At 41.1% G+C, this 18,656-nt stretch overlaps 1 protein-coding gene across 9 annotated transcripts in view; it reads left to right on the forward strand.

Moving 5' to 3' along the window:
* ATP7B (ATPase copper transporting beta) overlaps positions 1-18,656 on the forward strand; it is an 80,141-nt gene that overhangs the window by 13,608 nt on the left and 47,877 nt on the right. The window contains exon 1 of one of the 9 annotated variants that reach the window (XM_038410651.2): positions 9,776-10,652. The exons of the other annotated variants lie outside the window; for them this stretch is intronic. Within the exon in view, the coding sequence (XP_038266579.1) occupies positions 10,410-10,652 (243 nt within the window). The 5' untranslated portion in view covers positions 9,776-10,409. Of the gene's footprint in view, positions 1-9,775; positions 10,653-18,656 lie in introns of those variants that run through there. 9 annotated transcript variants of the gene reach the window in all.

Below are 18,656 nucleotides of genomic sequence, written 5' to 3' on the forward strand. Positions count from 1 at the left end.
TCCAAGTCTTTCTGGTACCATTTCTTGCCCATACTGTGTACTGGAGGGTACTGCCCTACTTGCACTCTTGGGTGTAAGGCTTCCCCAGGTGTTCCAGCCAGGTGGACTCACTGCAGGAAGCTCCCGGTGTGAACAGGGGTGCTGAATGCACTTAGGTCAGAACCAGGAAGCACTGAAGCTGAGTGAGTATGAGCGCTTCTTGCCCTGGTAAGTATGTGCTCTAAAGGCAGAGATGCTGCACTAGGGTCCTGACTGATTTCATTCAGAGCAATGTCAGAGCACTGAGACACTGACTCCATGACAACACACATCACACAATAATATTAATGGCCAGCGTGTTACCAGTTTGCATACAACACCTTGCGTGACATCTTTTAGATACAGTTTATGACAACAGTGAGCTGTGGCCAGGAGCATGCAAGATCTGATGAGTTATGGTACGGTGTGCCATCGGTCAATTGGCATCTGCAGGGCTCTTAGGTCACAAGTATGTGACTTAAACAGCTAATGTCCTATGGCTCAGTTGTTCTCACATGGATTATTCTTATAGGGACTATAAACTCTATACACTTCTGCAGTGTCCTTCACACTGTTCCATCAGAGGGCTCCTTGTTACTAGCTGCTCTGGCAGAATTGGCAGTGGATTTGAATCCTAGATCAAGAGAGCATGGGGGGGGGGGGAAATCTGGCAAAGCAAGAGCCGTCCTTGTGGAGGCTTGGTAACTCTGTGCTTCCTTCTGGCCTATGCTCCTTTTCAGAGCAACACTGTGATAGGCTGTCCCTGATCCACCTCAGTGGCTGGGTTGTATAACTCGGAGTGGGAGGCTTTCCACCCATAAGAATGACACTCACAGCACTAGCACCCACTTTTCATCAATAAACCTCTACAGGAAAAAAAAGTTAAACATCACAAGCAAACACCCTTCTCTAAGCAGAGCTTTGCCACGAAAAGGAAGAAATGCCAGAGACTCCATGATATCCACTCATAGAATCATAGAACATTAGGTTTGGAAGAGACCTCAGGAGATCGTCTAGTACAAACCTCTGCTCAAAATAGGACCAACCCCAACTAAATCAGTGCCTACAGCACCTGGGATTCCCAGGAGGTCACCCACCCAAGTACTAGCCAGTTTACCTTCTGAGATTGGACGGGATTGAGGGCATTTGATCTGTTTAGGACTCTGACATTGCAACTGCTATTGATTTTATGTGGAAGGTGCTCAGATACTGTGGTGATACCCTAAAATAGATGCATAGACAGAATGAGTTTCTGTGAAGTTTTTCTTCTTTTCCACCCATGAAGATAGGATGATTTGGCCCATGCTAGTGACAGATAAAAGTCACATCACTTAATGCACTGCTGGAAGTGCTGAGACACAATGGCAATGAATGTGTTAAGAACCTATATAGAACAGAATTTGGAAAAATCACATTGCTGCTATTAAACTCCATGCATGTAACAAGAGAAGTTATTTCCAATAGTTGGCAGCATAGATAGTAAGAAGCAAGAGTTAAAATCAATTTGTCTTGATCTTGCTTTTACATGCATCTAGTTCTGCTGGATTTGTTCAGCAGATTGGCTTGTTATATTTTAGAAAGAGCGTTCACAATGCAAATGCAAGGTGGTGTTACGGCTGTCTTTTGAAACAAAGATATCGGTGCTGTATATAACTGAAATAGATTGTATTAATACGGGATTTATGCAGCAATTCCGCAATTTGAGTAGGATTAGGCATTGGTTATAGAACTAAGACACTGGGGTGTTGAGCCCACATAAGGGCATAGGCTTTATGCTGGCAATTTGCACAGGGTAAATTTCATTAAAATTAGGCTGGGCTTCACAAGAGCCATTGGCTTGCCAGCTATTTGTACAGCCACCACTGCTCACCCCTTTCATTTAATAATCTGCTGAACCAGACATCCCACTTAATTAAAATAAAAAATAATCTTGTGCAATGGGTTGTTACCCCTAGGATGCTGTCTGGAAGCCACGAGAAACCGCTGTGCCCCTCTAACCACTTGGTTGGACTGGACCTGCTCACATTGCTTTCCTTGGCTGGAGACACAGCCAGCCTCGCCCAGGCCCTGTTATCACCCAACATGACCCATCTTGTACAAAATACATCATAATTATGCCATAATCGTATCATAATATCATTGTGAAGAATATGGGGTGCATTGTCACACCGTATATTTCATTCACCTATTCAAAACAAGACAACACACAAGTTGTTGTCACACTCTCTGAAGAGGCTCTCGACTGAGGGAAGCAGAGCAGAGATCCTCTGGCTGTGTTCTATAATTAAGTTTCACCACCCCAACAACAAATGTGAACTCCTAACACACTATAACAGTCTTACCAAGATGTCACAGACGGTCTATTTCAGCATTCCAATCTATCTTTCTTGTCACCCAGGCAAGTGATGGTTGTTATATGCCAAATATTTGGTTGTTCCCATTCCCAAGAGACCAGTCACTTGCCCAGGTCAACTTATACATTAGATCTCCCACAAACACAACGCTTGTAGTGAATCCTACAGTAAACTAACTAAGGATTTATTAATCAAGAAAAGAAATGGGAGAGTTATTGCAAGGCTAAAGCAGGCAAGAATATATATGCAAATGAGTTAACGTTCTATGGTTTCAAAAAGTGACAGAGATGTAGTAATCTGCCAGCTCTGAATGTCGTTTAGGGCTATCCCAGGTGGACCCTGGGGATCTCTGCTTCTGTTTCATAGCTGTGAGAGTCCGAATAGCAAAAGAGATGAAAAATTTGTTGACAGCTACTTTTATTTTGTTCTTCCAGAAATCAAGCTGATGGGATGAAGCCTCTTTGCACATAGCTTCTTCATGGGAGAAAAGGGCAATTAACAAAGTCTTTGTATTGTGATGTCCCACAATGGTCCATTTAGTCTTGATAGGCCTTCGTGATGGGCAGGAGACGATCACTCCTGACTGGGTTCACAGTTTCAGAGCAAATATTTTTTTATAGGTACAAAGCAAAAACTTAAATATTACCTTGTAGCATGTGATAAAGATACAAGTGAGATCAATGTATGTGGTACCTTACAAGCATTCCATAAAGTCTGAACACTAAACACATTATAAGTCCAATACCTATCTTAAATTTACTAACACGCAAAGTGAATCAAACTGGTTTCCAGCAATAAATTTGTCAGGGATTGGCTGAGGTCTAAAGCCTTGGCAAGAGCTGTCACCTGGTCTGCCAGCCTCACAGTTATACTAAAAATCCTTGTGAAATTCACAGAACAATTTAGAAAAAAAGGTTGAAATTGCTAAGTGACAGCAGTGTAGGTAGCAGAAGTTACCACCTATTCACCAGACTGAGTTTTTAAATGTGAACCTATTTAGCTATGTATTTCACAACAGTGAAAAGGCTTACATCACCAGGGATCACTTCCCGTACAAGGCCAAGCAGGTTGAAAACCCACTCCCTACAGACTCCAACGAGAGACTGCTGAATTGGAATTAATTTGCGAACTGGATACAATTAACTTAGACTTGAATAGAGACTGGGAGTGGATGGGTCATTACACAAAGTAAAACTCTTCCCCATGTTTATTTCCCCACCCCCCACTGTTCCTTAGACGTTCTTGTCAACTGCTGGAAATGGCCCATTGATTATCACTACAAAAGGTGCCATCTTTTTATGTCTGTTAAGATGAGCCATCCAGGTATGGTTCAAATTGTAAAATTCATTAATTTCAAGTTATATTTAAATAAAAATTTACTTAAAATTGGGAAAACATGAGTGAGTTATTCCTTTCTGTTCACCTTATATACTGCTTTTGCTCAGACTTTCTAGAAAAAGTCAGCTTTGATCAAAGGCCAAACATGGAAAAACTTTAGCGCAGAGGTGAAACTTTCAGAAAGTTAAGAGCACTGAAAATGGGGAGATGATAGTGCAAGTCATTTAGTGATCCTATCTAGAGTGGATTTTGCCAGGTGCCAGCAATAGATTCATAGATTCTAAGACCAGAACTGATAGTTTTGATCATAGATTCATAGATACTAAGGTCAGAAGGGACCATTCTGATCATCTAGTCCGACCTCCTGCACAACGCAGGCCACAGAATCTCATCCACCCACTCCTGCGAAAAACCTCACCTATGTCTGAGCTATTGAAGTCCTCAAACCGTGGTTCATGTAGTCTGATCTCCTGTATAACACAGGCCAAAGAACTTCCCCAAAATGATTCCTAGAGCATAGCTTTTAGAAAACATCAAGCCTTGATTTAAAAATCCACCCTGATCCTTGGTAAATTGTTCCAGTGGTTAATTACTCTCACCCTTAAAAACATACGCCTTATTTCCAGTCTGAATTTGTCAAGCTTCAACTTCCATTGGATCATGTTATACCTTTCTCTGCCAGATGGAAGAGACTATTATTATATATTGGTTCCTCACGTACAGACTTACAGACTATAACCAAGTCACCGCTTAACCTTTTCTTTCAGATACATAGATTGATCTCCTTAAGTGTATAAGGCATGTTGTCTAATTCTCTAATTGCTCTTTTCTGAGCCCTCTTCAGTTTATTAACATCCTTGAATTGTGGTTACCAGTACGGAATTCAGTATTCCAGCAATAGTTGCAACGGTGCCAAATACAGAGGTAAAATAACCTTTCTACTCCTACTTGAGATTTCTCAGCTTATGCATCCAAGGATCGCATTACCTCTTTTGGCCACAGCATCACACTGGGAGTTCATGTTCAGCTGGTTTCAGAGTAGCAGCCGTGTTAGTCTGTATTTGCAAAAAGAAAAGAAGTACTTGTGGCACCTTAGAGACTAACAAATTTATTAGAGCATAAGCTTTCGTGAGCTACAGCTCACTTCATCGGATGCATTTGGTGGAAAACAGCTGATTATCCTCTGCTACCCCCAAATCTTTTTCACAATCACTGCTTCCCAGAATAGAGTCCCCTATCCTGTGAGTATGGCCTATGCTCTTTTTTCCTACATGTATACATTTAGCCATATTAAAATGTATATTGTTTGCTTTTACCCAATTTACCAAGTAAACCAGATTATTTTGAATCAGTGATCTGTCATCTTCATTAGTCCCCTCTCCTCCAATTTCAGTGTCATCTGCAAACATCATTAGTGTTGACGTAATGTTTTATCAATGACCTGGAATAAAAGAGTTAAATAGCGTTTGGCGAAGAACAGATCACTGAGGAACCCCACTGGAATCACACCTACTCCATGTTGATTCCTATTTACAATTACATCTTGAGACCTATCAGTTATCCTGTTTTTAATCCATGTAATATATGCCATGTTAACCATATATTCTTCTAGTTTTTAATCAAAATGTCATGCAGTATGAAGTCACACGCCTTACAGAAGTCTATTATGTCCTTTATCAACCAAACTTATAATTTCATCAAAAAAAAATTCAGGTTAGTTTGACAAGATCTATTTTTCATAAACCCATGTCAGCTGGAATTAATTATATTTCCCTCCTTTAATTCTTTATTTAAAGAAGCTCATGTCAGCCACTCCATTATCTTGCCTGGGATCAATGTCAGGCTGACAAGCCTATTATTACCCAGGTCATCCCATTTACTCCTTTTAAAAAATGTCACAATATTGGCTTTCTTCCAGTTTCCTGGAATTTCCCCAATGCACCAAGACTTACTGAAAATCAACATTAATGGATCAGCTAGCTACTCAGCTAGCTATCTCAAAGCTCTTGGATGCAAATTTTGCAAATCTGCTGATTTTAAAATGTCTCACTTTAGTAGTTTCTTCTTAACATCCTCTAGAGATACTGCTGGAATGGAAAGAGTGTCATCATCATATGATGAAACTATATCAGTTGTTTTTTCTCCAAATACGGAACAGAAGTATTTATTGAATGCTTCTGGGTTTTTTGCATTATTATTGATAATTCTACCATTTCCATCTAGTAATTGATCAATATTGTCATGATTCTTTTTGTTCCCAATATATTTAAATACTCCTTCTTATTGTCCTTACCTCTGCAGTCATAGATTTTTTTTGCCTTGGGTGTACAGAAGTACAGATATTGATCTTCCTTGCAGTTCTACTGAACTTGGTGATCTTATGCTATTGTAAAACTGGTGTCAGATCAGAATTGCGCACTCTTATTTTGGAAAATAAGGTTGCTAGTCTTTTGTTGTTAAAAGTTTCCTTAGTTTTTAGTTTGGGGACAGGAAGAGACTCCAACTCAAGTTTTACAAAGAACTGAAGCCAAAATTCTGACCTGTTTGAACTGGGACAAAGTCACCAACTTCTGCTGATGCTGTTGCTTAAGCAGGTATGAAGTTGGCTCCAAGTGTATAGATTTTTATTAAATCAAGTGGTTTGTATAACTTGTGTTATGATGATCCCAGGCTTTTTCATATAAGAAATTATGTTGCTTGTGATCATTTCATCTATTAATCTTTTAGAGGAATATGTTTACCTTTCAATTTATGACAACACTGGTATATCTAAGAACTGCTATCATGCTTTTCCTGCAATGTTGTAATGCAGTGAAGAAAAGTTGGTCTAGGCTCTTTTGATCTCATAGGTCAAAGCTGCGGTTCTGAAATCTGGATGTGAAGCCAATCCCTCTCTTTAAGAGTGAAGAAAGTCAGTTAAGTGTAAAATACCTAGTTTGTGCCCTGTTCATGATAAATAGATATGGCCTTTTTTTTTTTTCATTAAAAAGTATGTCAGTTGGGGGTTTGGAAAAGTACAGAGTGTAGTTAAATGTCCTGAACCTGATTCAACTTTCAGTGAAGTCAGTAGCAGAACTGACTGTCTTCAATGGAAAAAGCGTCTAACCTTGTGTGGATTAATATGAAAGGAAAATGTCATGATATGCAAAGATGTGTTAATACAATAGATTTATTTGAGTAGAGAATGTATTAAATGTAATGACCGCAGGCCTTTGATTTACAGAACTCATAAGAATTGTATGAGTGGGGTATTTCCCTTAAATTCAGTCACTGTTTTTCTACAGAGTAAATTTTTGTTTTGTTTTTTCTCCCAGTCCAAGCAATATTTTGGAAATCAACTGCAAAGTTGTCAAATCTCATGATTTTACTGTGTTTCATGATATTTTGTGGGGGGTTTCTTAAAGCTCCATCTCCTGGAGTCACGTGAATATGTGAGATCTCAGCTCATTTTAATAAAAGTATGATTCAAGCCCTGGTAGCTGCAAAGCAAATCTTGAAAACACCAGCTGAGTGGACCTCAGGGCTCAAAAATGCAATGGCAAATTAAAAGAACCTTATAATATATTCAGATCTCTTGCTTTTTAACCCAACATCATGATTTTGGGCAGCTGCCTAGTGATTTTTGAACACTTAGGGATGACAATATTGCATTTGTTCTCAATGATGTATCTAAATCAGAAGAATGGCAATCAAGGCCATTCTGACTTTGTCAAATGGTAGATTAGGTGTACTTTGAGTAGTAAAATTTCTCGACTTCCCTCTTCTGTTCCGTCTGACATGCATGCATCTGAGCCTGTTCTTTTTGTCTGTCAGCTTAAGGAAATCTAACCCCATAGGTTTGTCCTTGAACCCAGGCTTCTCATGTTGCAGTGTAATTGTTTTGAAAATTTTAAGATGTTTTCCTTTTGAGAAGAACCAAGAGAGATTAGAAATGGGCAGCAACCATTGTTTTAAAATGCAGGCGAGTTCATCTTGGGAACATAATCTGCAAGCAATGAGTGTTGTCTTTTGGGTTTAGAAAGCACTTAGCACATTATGGATGCTATGACAATCTAAATAAATAATCATGTTTAGCAATTCCTGATGCCTTTATAAAGCACACTCTGGGGTGTCCTTTTAACTTTCTGGCATGTGTTCCTTATCCTCATAATACTCTGCTATTGAAATCCTGCATTTCTGCAGAAAGCATCAAATTACATGCCACCAAACCAAAATGGGCCCTTATTATTTCTAATCAAGTCCATAATGTGCAAAAACAGTCCTGGAGCAATCCCTTTACACCTTTGCACCAAAGACTAGCTCAGTGAAGCCTAAATGAGATCCTTAACTTCAGCCTATATCCCTGATCACCTGAATGTACCTCTCCCATCTATAGAGAACTATCTGCATCCAAAAGGCCCGTTTAAAATGCAGATCCATATCTTGCAAATACTAAAACAACTTTTTTTGTGTACGCAAAAAACCCTATAATAAATATGGCTACTTTGGTCCACATCCAAATTAATATTCAATATCCCCCTCAGTCAGGGACGATGAAGACACTTTACCAAACTTAGGGCAGATCTACACTTAAAATGCTAAAAGAAAAGGCGTACTTGTGGCACCTTAGAGACTAACAAATTTATTAGAGCATATGCTGTATCAGTGCAGCTGCGCTGCTGTAGCTTAAGTGAAGGTGTTCCTATGCTGGTTGGGGAGCTTCTCCCGTCAGCATAGTTAATTCACCACTTCTGCCAACATAGCGTGTGTACATGGGGGGGTTAGGTTATTATAATTGTATCGCTCGGGATTGTGTATGGATTTTTCACACCCTTGAGCAACGTAGTTATACTGATACAAGTCTGGAGTGTAGACCTGGCCATAGTCTTAGAGTCCAAATTTATCTTAATTGGAAACTTGTCAGAAACCAGAATTTCTGTCCCTCAGGAATTACCAACATTTCAAATTTTGAAATATTTTGAATCGGAACAAAAAGCTGAAATTTCATGCAAAATAAAGTCTCTGAAAAATTTCAATTGAGGATCATTAAATCATTTTTTTGCTGTGATAAGGTAAAACGTGTCACTTTGACTTTTATATTTAAAAGATATGTTCCATATAAAAGTATAAATGGATCTTACATATAAGTAATTAATAATAAAAGTACAAAAACATTACATATAAAAGTAACCTTATATAATATATTAAAATATTAATTGTAAATATGCATTATATTAGGTTACTTTTATATGTAATAAGTATTACAAATAATTAGGGTTGTCAATTAATCGCAGTTAATTCACGCAATTAACTCAAAAAAAGTAATCGCAATTTAAAAAATTAATCACAATCAATTGCACTGTTAAACAATAGAATACCAATAGAAATTCATTAAATATTTTGGATGTTTTTCTACATTTTCAAAAATATTGATTTCTATTACAATACAGAATACAAAGTGTACAGTGCTTACTTTATATTATTTTTATTACAAATATTTGCATTGTAATATCCTGCTGGAACACCCATGGAGTTGGTGACTATGTCTGGAGCTTAAATTCATAACTTTGCAAGACACTAAAAATCATGGGCTGATTAGAGAGACTGCATTTATGGCTTATTACAACACCCTAATTGTAACACCATTAAATAACACCTCCCCACCCCCACCCCCCCACCCAGTTTTTTTTTTCTGCCTTTCCCCCTGTGACTGGAGAGGTGTTAACTGGCCACTTTACCTTGAATGGTCCTTTGCATAGAATTAACACACATTTCTAAACTACTTGTTCTACCTTGTACTCAGCATGTCGAAGATAAATACATTTCCCAGACCCGAAGAAGAGCTCTGTGTAAGCTCAAAAGCTTGTCTCTCACCAAAATAATTTGGGCCAATAAAAGAGATTACCTCACCAACCTTGTCTTTTTAATAGACAAGAAGAGATTTTTAGTTAGTGCAGCTGACAACAGAGCTGTATGCAGGGGCGTTGGAACAATTTGTACAGTGGGAGTACTGAGAGACAGTGAACCAAACTGTAAATCCTGTATAAAATGGAAACCACTTCAAGCCAGGAGGTGCGACAGCACCCCTAGTTCCTGCACCTATGACTGTATGTTTGCAGTAATTGAATAACTTTTCATATAAATGCAAGTCTGACAGGCTGGGAAATAACTACCTGTCAATGTAATCTGAGGCCCCTCTGAAATATAGAGGGGACTGTATTTCATTCAGGAAATTGCGGTTCATTTAATAATAAAAGGAAGTGGATTCCATAGGCTGTGTGTCCAGGAGCTGTGATTATGCACACGGCCACAGAGGAGCTACTGCTTGGCTGTTTGAGTTAATTGTGCACTGGGTTGCTGCACACAGGTCATGTTTGAGGAGCTTGTGAAAGGCAGCCTTGGCTGAGCAAGCAGAAGTGCCGTGTGCAAAGATTAGTAGTGATGCATGCAGTCTGGTGAGTGCAAAGGGATGCTCATTGGTGGGGAGTATTTAAACCGGGTGTAAGAGCATACAGTTGTGTGCAGCATGCTACTTACATATAAAGGGGGAAGATTATGTGTTCATGGTGAACTCCTAATTCTAAAGGGGAGAATATTGATGTAGAGGAACAGAATATTTGTTCTGGATGTCACTGGGACAAGTTTTTCTGGTAATTTATGGAATAACATCTCTTTAAAAGCTCCCGTTTGGCATTACAATATTTGAAGCCTGGAAAGATAATGGAGAGTGAATCGGACAGTGATTTGAAAAGGGACCAGTCCACCCTGGCTACTTTAAATAACAAAAATGTAACCTTGGTGACTTTTCATAAGCAGCAATCATCTAATGGTGTGCCTACACTACTGATTGTCAGTGAACCCTCCAAGTCAGGATCTCCTGGAAAAGCAGGCGGCTGTTCTCAGAAAGAAGAGAAAGTTTCACGGAGTTACTCTGTGGGAGCATCAGAAGTCAACAGCATGCATGTAAGTTTGCACGTAAATGTACTGGAGCTTAAAACAAAGTGTACTGGATATAGATTGTAAATTGATACATTACCCCTTTATATTCAAAGTTTGTTATGATCCCAGGAGTGCTGAAGTATAACTAATGTCTGTAAAATCCTTGGATTTTCTCACATAAAATAATTGCTGTACAAGTGCAAAGTATTTTGAAATTCTCTGAAAGATCATCTATAAATGCAAAGTTTTAAAATATTAGGCAGTTTTAACTAGTAGGCGTCATTACCAGCTCTACCTAGAATAATATGAAGTGGGAATCCCTAGTAATTACAACATATACATATAACGTGTTAGCCTTCCTTCTTTTTAAGCTGCTTTTATTTCAGAAATTAGGCATCAATTTGTGGTTTGGTTATCCTGTGGCATAATAAAAATTGCCTGAACAGTGAAAACGTTCATAATTATAGATAAGTTACTTACCTATAACTATACCACCGGCAAAAGTTCATGGTAGTACAATTGCCACAACTACCTTCTCACTTGGGCTTGTCTGTAATTGTATCATAGTTTTGTACTGTAAGTCGTATAGGAGGAAGTGCTATTTCATTTTGAAAAACCTGAACTTGCAAAATGTGGTTGTGATTCTTCCTAAAAATACAGATGATACAGCATAATACTAAAGTGCACATAAACTATAACAGTGTAACTTGACTCATGGTCTGGTGTTTTAATTGACAGGATATTTTTAATGACTTATCTTTTAAACCTGTGTATGTTTATAGTTAGTTTTAAAGTGACTTAAACAATTGCCATCAAAGTAGAATGAAATGACAATCAGGGACAGGCCAAGTAAACCTGAAGGCATTTATTATCTATAGTTGTTTTATGGAAAACAGCTATAATATGAGAAACAAACATGACATAAGATTAGGTTACTTCTGCCAACTGATCTTTTTACATACTTGGTTCAGGTATTTACTATGTCGGGTATATTGTACTACTAATTATATCAGAAATATGAAAATTGCGTGCAGTCAGGCTTTTTTCATTCCAAATCAGAAATAAAGTACATGTACCACAGAGGCCTTCCCCCTCTGCGCCAATGTAAAAGTTTTAAACAAAGCTGCTTAAAGTAATCCATTTTTAATTAAACTTAAATTGAGCCCTCAGAGGCATTAAATGTGCGGTATATGGTATAGCAATCTAGTAAGACTTGCTACAATTACTTAAACCTTTCTTTGCCTTCTTTCCCATTGGTAAAATGGGAGTGACAAAACCCTCTTCACAGAGATGTAACAGGGTTTAGTTAGTAAAGTGCTTTGAAGCTATAAAGGATCATATAGAGGTATTGCCTTTTAAAATTAACCTTCTCCTGAAGGATGTATTCCATGGAATAATATTGAGCTCCTGGTTGTGTTTTTAAAAGGGCCAAGGACTGTAACAGCTATGTATGGGTATTATTAGCTACTAATAACGGACAGTAATAATAGCAGCTATTATTACTGGCTAATGGTCTTCCTTTGTTTGTGTTACTACACTAGTTTGAGAGTGAAGGAAGGAAAGAAATGTCTAGGTGGACACTCATGGCTGACAAACCAAAAAAAAAAAAAAGTTTTACTTCTTAAAATGTCAGGTTTCAGAGTAGCAGCTGTGTTAGTCTGTATTCGCAAAAAGAAAAGGAGTACTTGTGGCACCTTAGAGACTAACAAATTGATTTGAGCATAAGCTTTCGTGAGCTACAGCACACTTCATCGGATGCATTCGGTGGAAAATACAGTGGGGTGAATTGGAATTAATTTGCAAACTGGATACAATTAATTTAGGCTTGAATAGAGACTGGGAGTGGATGAGTCATTACACAAAGTAAAACTATTTCCCCATGTTATTTCTCCCCCCCACCCCACCCCCCACTGTTTCTCAGATGTTCTTATTAACTGCTGGAAATGGCCCACCTTCCTTGTCACCAAGAAAGGTTTTCCTCCATCCCCCCCCTCCTGCTGGTGATGGCTCATCTTAGGTGATCACTGTCCTTACAGTGTGTATGATAAAACTCATTGTTTCATGTTCTCTGTGTGTGTATATAAATCTCCCCACTGTATATTCCACCAAATGCATCCGATGAAGTGAGCTGTAGCTCACGAAAGCTTATGCTCAAATAAACTTGTTGGTCTCTAAGGTGCCACAAGTCCTCCTTTTCTTTTTACTTCTTAAAATGACATTTTTCATTGTAAAGTGGTTGCTGTTTTATTACAGTTTGAACTGGTAGCACCTCCCATTATTGGGGGTGGGAGGTGGGGAGAGAGTGTAATTTGCCTGTGCAAATTATGCAACAGTCTGAAAATCCCAGCGGCTAGGCTGGGTGACAAATAAACTCAGACAAGATGGATGTCCTTGTTTAGGGCCCTACAAAATTCACAGCCATGAAAAATGCATTACGGACGGTGAAATCTGGTCTCCCCCCATGACATCTGATCCTGTGTGCTTTTACCGTATACTACACAGATTTCATGGGGGGAAACCAGAGTTTCTCAGATTGGGGGTCTTGACCGAAAAGGGAGTTGCGGGGGGGGGGGGTCACAAGGTTATTTTAGGGGATCGCAGTATTGCCACCCTTACTTCTGTGCTGACTTCAGAGCTGGGTGGCATACCACACCATGCTACCCTTACTTCTGCACTGCTACTGGCGGCGTCTCTGCCTTCAGAGCTGGGCTCCTGGCCAGCAGCTGCCACTCTCCAGCTGCTCAGCTCTGAAGGCAGTGCCGGCGCCAGCAGCAACACAGAAGTCAGAGTAGCAGTACCACAACCCCCCCTACAATAACCTTCCGACCTCGCCCATAACTTATTTTTGGGTGAGGACCCCTACAATTACAACATTCTGAAATTTCAAATTTAAATAGCTGAAATCATGAAATTTACCTTTTTAAAAATCCTATGATCGTGAAATTGACCAAAATGGACTGTGAATTTGGTTGGGCCCTATCCATGTTGCAGTGAGATCTGCTAAGGGGGTTGATACTGGCATAGGCACCAACTCCGTGGGAAAAATTAGCAGGTGCTCCGCACCCCTGCAACCAAGCTCTCCCCGCCCCCACCCCCTCCTCGCCGCCTCCTTCCCTTATTACGCCACGTCCCTGCTCCTCCCCCTCTCTCCCAGTGCTTCCTGCCTGCCACCAAACAGCTGTTTGGCGGCGCTTAGGACTTTTTAGGACAGAGAGGGAGGAGGTGGAGAAGAGGCAGGGCAGGGGCGGGGACTTGGAGAATGGGGGTGGGGTGAGGGTGGTGCAGGGGCAGGAAGAGGTGGTGCAGGGGCGGGGCCAGGGGCGGCGAGAGGGTTGAGCAGAGGGGAAGTTGAAGCCTATGGATACTGGTGCATTTTCTGCTTTCTTGTCCATCTTTGCCTCCTGCCAGCTCACAGGAACAGAGCCGGCAAGGGGAATAGAAGACACCACTTAACTTGTCAGTGCATCTGACATCCCAGTGGCCTCTCTCTCCTGATTTTGCTGCTGATAGGTCACTGTGCTTCCCAGTTAGGATACAAAGGTGTTTTGTTTGTTTTAAAGCACAAAATGTGCAGCCAAACCATCACCTGTATCTTTCCGTCCAAATGCCACTGTTTTGCCCACCCAGGGGATGGCTTTTATTCACCGTACTGACTACTTAGGCTGGCACGCTCTTCATTACACCCCAGCCTATTGTTAGTAGTTATATGCATTGTGATAAAGCCTGGAGGCCCCAGTATAGGACCCATTGTGCTGGGAACTGTTCCCTCTCCTAATAAGAGACCATTCCTGCCAGAGCAGTTTACAATCTAAGTTAAGACAAGCCTCACAAGCTGCTGTAACAAATAAGTAGCAGGAATAGGAAATGGTGGTGCAGCTTCTCCTCACTGTGCCAGCTGTTGGGGCTGGAGCTCAACTCTTTGCTAGTCCTCAGCCTGAGGAACTGGGGTATGGCCGCCTCCTGCCAATGGGGTTCAGTCTTCCTCACAGTGCTTTGGCATTGAGGGACCTAGAAAAGTTGGTGCTTCACGAGGTGGGATGCGGGAGAATGGATGGCCTTATGGTTAAGGTCCTGGACTGTGCCTCACAAATTAGGAGAATGGTAAATAATGAAGAGGACAAGTAGAGGACATATAGAGCAGTCTGGATCACTTGGCAAGCTGGGCGCAAGCAAACAAGACACATTTTAGTATAGCTAAATGTAAATATATACATCTGGGAAGAATGAAGTATGCCGTACTGACAGGATGGGGGAATCTATCCTGGGAAGCAGTGACTCTGAAAAAGATTTGGGGGTTGTGGTGGCTAATCAGCTGAACATGAGCTCCCGGAGCTATGCTGTCGCCAAAAGGGCTAATACGATCCTGGGATGCATAAACAAGGGAATAGTTTGTTTTCCCTCTGTAGTTCGTACTGGTAGAAACTATAGAGCAGCACATGTTCACCATCAGAGACCATTAAAGTTTCCCAGGCACTTCTTTGGCATTTTTAAGCTTCTGTGACCTTTTCAAAGATAGTTCCTTTGAGTTTTTTTCCGTTATGTCACACAGCCTGGTAGAGATCCTCATTTTGTGTTAAATTGTTAAATAATATTCAGAAACCACATTTTAAGGCCGAGGGATACTAACAAACATATTTCTGTCTTATTAAATTTTTACTTCTTTTTATATTAGCAGCCTACTGCTTTCCTTTGACACGTAGAAACATGCAAACCAGATTTTTCATAAAACTTCTGAATGAGAACTAAAAATCCTATCTAAATACTTTAAATTAAATAGAAATACCAGAAAGGATTCATATCCAGAGACCACCAACCGGCTTTAAACCAGTATGGTAGCCAGAACAGGGACCCAGCCCTCACCTTGAGTGAAATCTTGAGCCTAGTGAAGGCAGTGGCCAAACTTCAGGTAACAGTGGTGTCACTTCTGGTGACAGTGCAAACAAGAAGCGAGCGGCATTATCTTCTGCAAATTTAAACAAACTTGTTTGTCTGAGTGACTGGCTGAACAAGTACTAGGACTGAGTGGACTTGTAAGCTTTAAAATTGTACATGATTTTATTTTTGAATGCAGTTTTTTTGGTACATAATTTTTACATTTGTAAGTTCAACTTTCATGATAAAGAGATTGTTCTGCAGTACTTGTATTAGGTGAATTGAAAAATACTTTTCTTTTGTTTTTTTTTTTTATAGTGCAAATACTGGTAATCAAAAATAAATATAAAGTGAGCACTGTACACTTTGTATTCTGTGTTGTAATTGAAATCAATATATTTGAAAATGTAGAAAACACCCAAAAATATTTAAATAAATAGTGTTCTATTATTATTTAATAGTACGATTAATCATGCGATTAATCACAATTAATTTTTTAAATTGCTTGACAGCCCTAGTTTAAACCTTAAGATATTTTCTATTAAATTCAGATTTAATTTTAAACAGGTTTATTTTAAAAAAGAAAAACATATAATTTATATAACAAAATAAAAACACACTTAATTTTTTTTCAAGAAAATAGGTTTTTATCCCCTTTGTGTAAAAATATTTTTTAAAACCTTGAAATAAACTGAACACGAGTTCCCAGTGCAATGTGGACAAAAGAGCTATTGCAATCCTTGGAAATATAAACAAGGGCATCTCAAGTAGGAGTAGCGAGGTTACGTTACCTCTGTACTTTTCACTGGTGCCACTGCTGCTGGAATAGTGGGCTAATTCTGGTGTCAGCCATTCAAGAAATACATTGATAAACTGTAGAGGGTTCAGAGAAGAGCCATGAAGAGAATGATTAAAGGATTAAAATCATGCCTTATAGTGATAGACACAAGGATCTCAATCTATTTAGTTTAACAAAGAGAAGGCTACGGGTGTCTTGATTACAATCTGTAACATGGGCGCAAGTAATTTGAAGGCAGGGGGAGACTGTGCCTCCCCAAACAGCCTTGTGTGGCCCCGCCCACACTCTGCCCCCAGGCCAGGCCCCTTACTGCTTTCTGGGCTGTGCTATAGGGTGCTCTTCCCCATGGCCGGGGCCCTAGGCTGGGGTTGGGAGGCTAATGGGAGGTAGCCTGTGCTCTGGGGCTGGGGGAGGGAGGCCGTGCCACCTGTGGGGGGGCACTGCCCACCCTCCCGGCGCTTTGGGGCTGGGGAGGGCCATGCCTCCCTCTCGCCTGCCCCTCACCCACCCAGCTCTCCGGGGCTGGAGGCACTCAGGCATCCAGGGAGTATGTAGGAGGGGTGGGGGACTGGCTGCTGTACCGGGAAGGGTGGGGGACTCTGGGCTCCAGCGGGAGGGGTGGGGCCTTGGGCAGAAGGGGTGGTCAGGGCTGGGGGATAGCCTCCCGGGGTTCAGCTGCTGCCCGTGATCTGTAAGTACCTACATGAAGAACAAATATTTGATAATGAGCCCTTCAATCCAGCAGACAAAGATATAACTAGATCCAATGGCTGGAAATTGAAGCTAGATAAATTCAGACTGGAAATAAGGCATAAGTTTTAACAGTGAGGGAGCACTAGAACAATTTGCCAAAAGCAGTGGTAGATTCTCCATCCCTAGATATTTTTAAAGCAAATTTGGATGTTTTTTCTAAGAGATTATGTTCTGCTTCAAACAGGAATTAATTCAGGGCAGTTTTATGGCCTGTGTTATACAGGAGTTCAGAGTAGATGATCACAGTGGTTCCTTCTGCCCTTATAATTTATGAATTCATAAAAAAATTCTGGGTTGTGAGTGTGTATTGTTGTTTTTTCCCCCACGTATTGACATCTTCCCCCCCTTTGCTCCCTTTTTCCTTTTTTTTCTTGTTTCTTCAGTGGCAAAAGGAAAAGGAGGAAGGAGAAAAAAGAAAAACAATGTGTAAAAATCTGAAATTTTTTAAAAAAATATTTACATAGAATATTTTTAATTGGGGAAAAAAGGCATTTTTTGTGTTTAAAAAAAAATTGAGGGGGGGGATCGTTCCTAACTCTTACAGATTTTGAGATAGCTTCCTATTTAAGCTAAGAATTCAAGTAATGGACAAGCTTAGCAGCTTTCTGTTACTGATGACTAGGGTTTTACCTAATTCACGGCTGTGAAAAACACATAACAGACTGTGAAATCTGGCCTCCCCCTTGAAATCTGATGGGGAGGGGTAGGATTGGGGGTGCCACAGCTGGGGGCTCCTACTGTGCGCCAGGCTGTAGCTGTCGGCGGGGGTAGATTGCAGTTGTCGGGTAACTGGAGCAGGGTGGATTTTGGAATCAGGAAGAGGTCCTCTGACGTATTCCTGCACCCATGGCTCTCTCTCCCCATCCCACCCCCAGGAGAGGGCACCAGTCCCTGCGGACTCCTGCTCCTGAGCAGAGACACATCAAGGTCTCCTGAGGCCGTGGGCCAGAGCAAGTGGAGGGGGGGAGACCTAGCCGCCAGAACCGTGGCCCCGCCCCACCCTTCCACCTGTGGCCCTGCCAGCAGCCCCACCCCATTACACTTCTTCTGCCTGCAGCCCCATCCTGTTTCACCCCCACCCCTACACTGGGCCCCAGGGCCGTGGCATGGGGAGATTTTTCTGGGGCCCCAAATTGCCCAGGGCCCCTGTGCACGGGCCAGTAAATCGCCACTGCTCCTGAAGCTGCCTTGGGCACTGACCTCACCAGTAAGTTCAAGGCACCAGCCGGATCAACCTTGTTCCCGCCCATTAGTGACCCTCACAGCTGGTACCGGCGCAGCAGTGACTGGGCACTGCCAGCCTTGAACTCTCCCTGTCCAGCTTGCTGCTCCTGGGCCGCCCCATCCCCACAGCTCCCAGACACTCTGGAGCCAGAGCTCTCTGCACAGATGCTGCTGCCCCTCAGCTCTTCTCTCCCCCTACGGCCACTAGGAGTGGGGAGGCTGCAGGGATGTGACTGGCAAAACCCAGGAATTTTAATGTTCCAGGAAGACTTACAGATTTCCTGGGACAGCTACCCTTTTAAAAAAAAAAAAAAGGGCCAGGGCGGAGAAATAATCCCAGGAAAACCAGGACGGGTGGTAACCTAGTCACAGTTGTTACC

The sequence above is a fragment of the Dermochelys coriacea genome, chromosome 1 (genome assembly GCF_009764565.3).
Source record: "Dermochelys coriacea isolate rDerCor1 chromosome 1, rDerCor1.pri.v4, whole genome shotgun sequence".
NCBI lineage: Eukaryota > Metazoa > Chordata > Testudines > Dermochelyidae > Dermochelys > Dermochelys coriacea.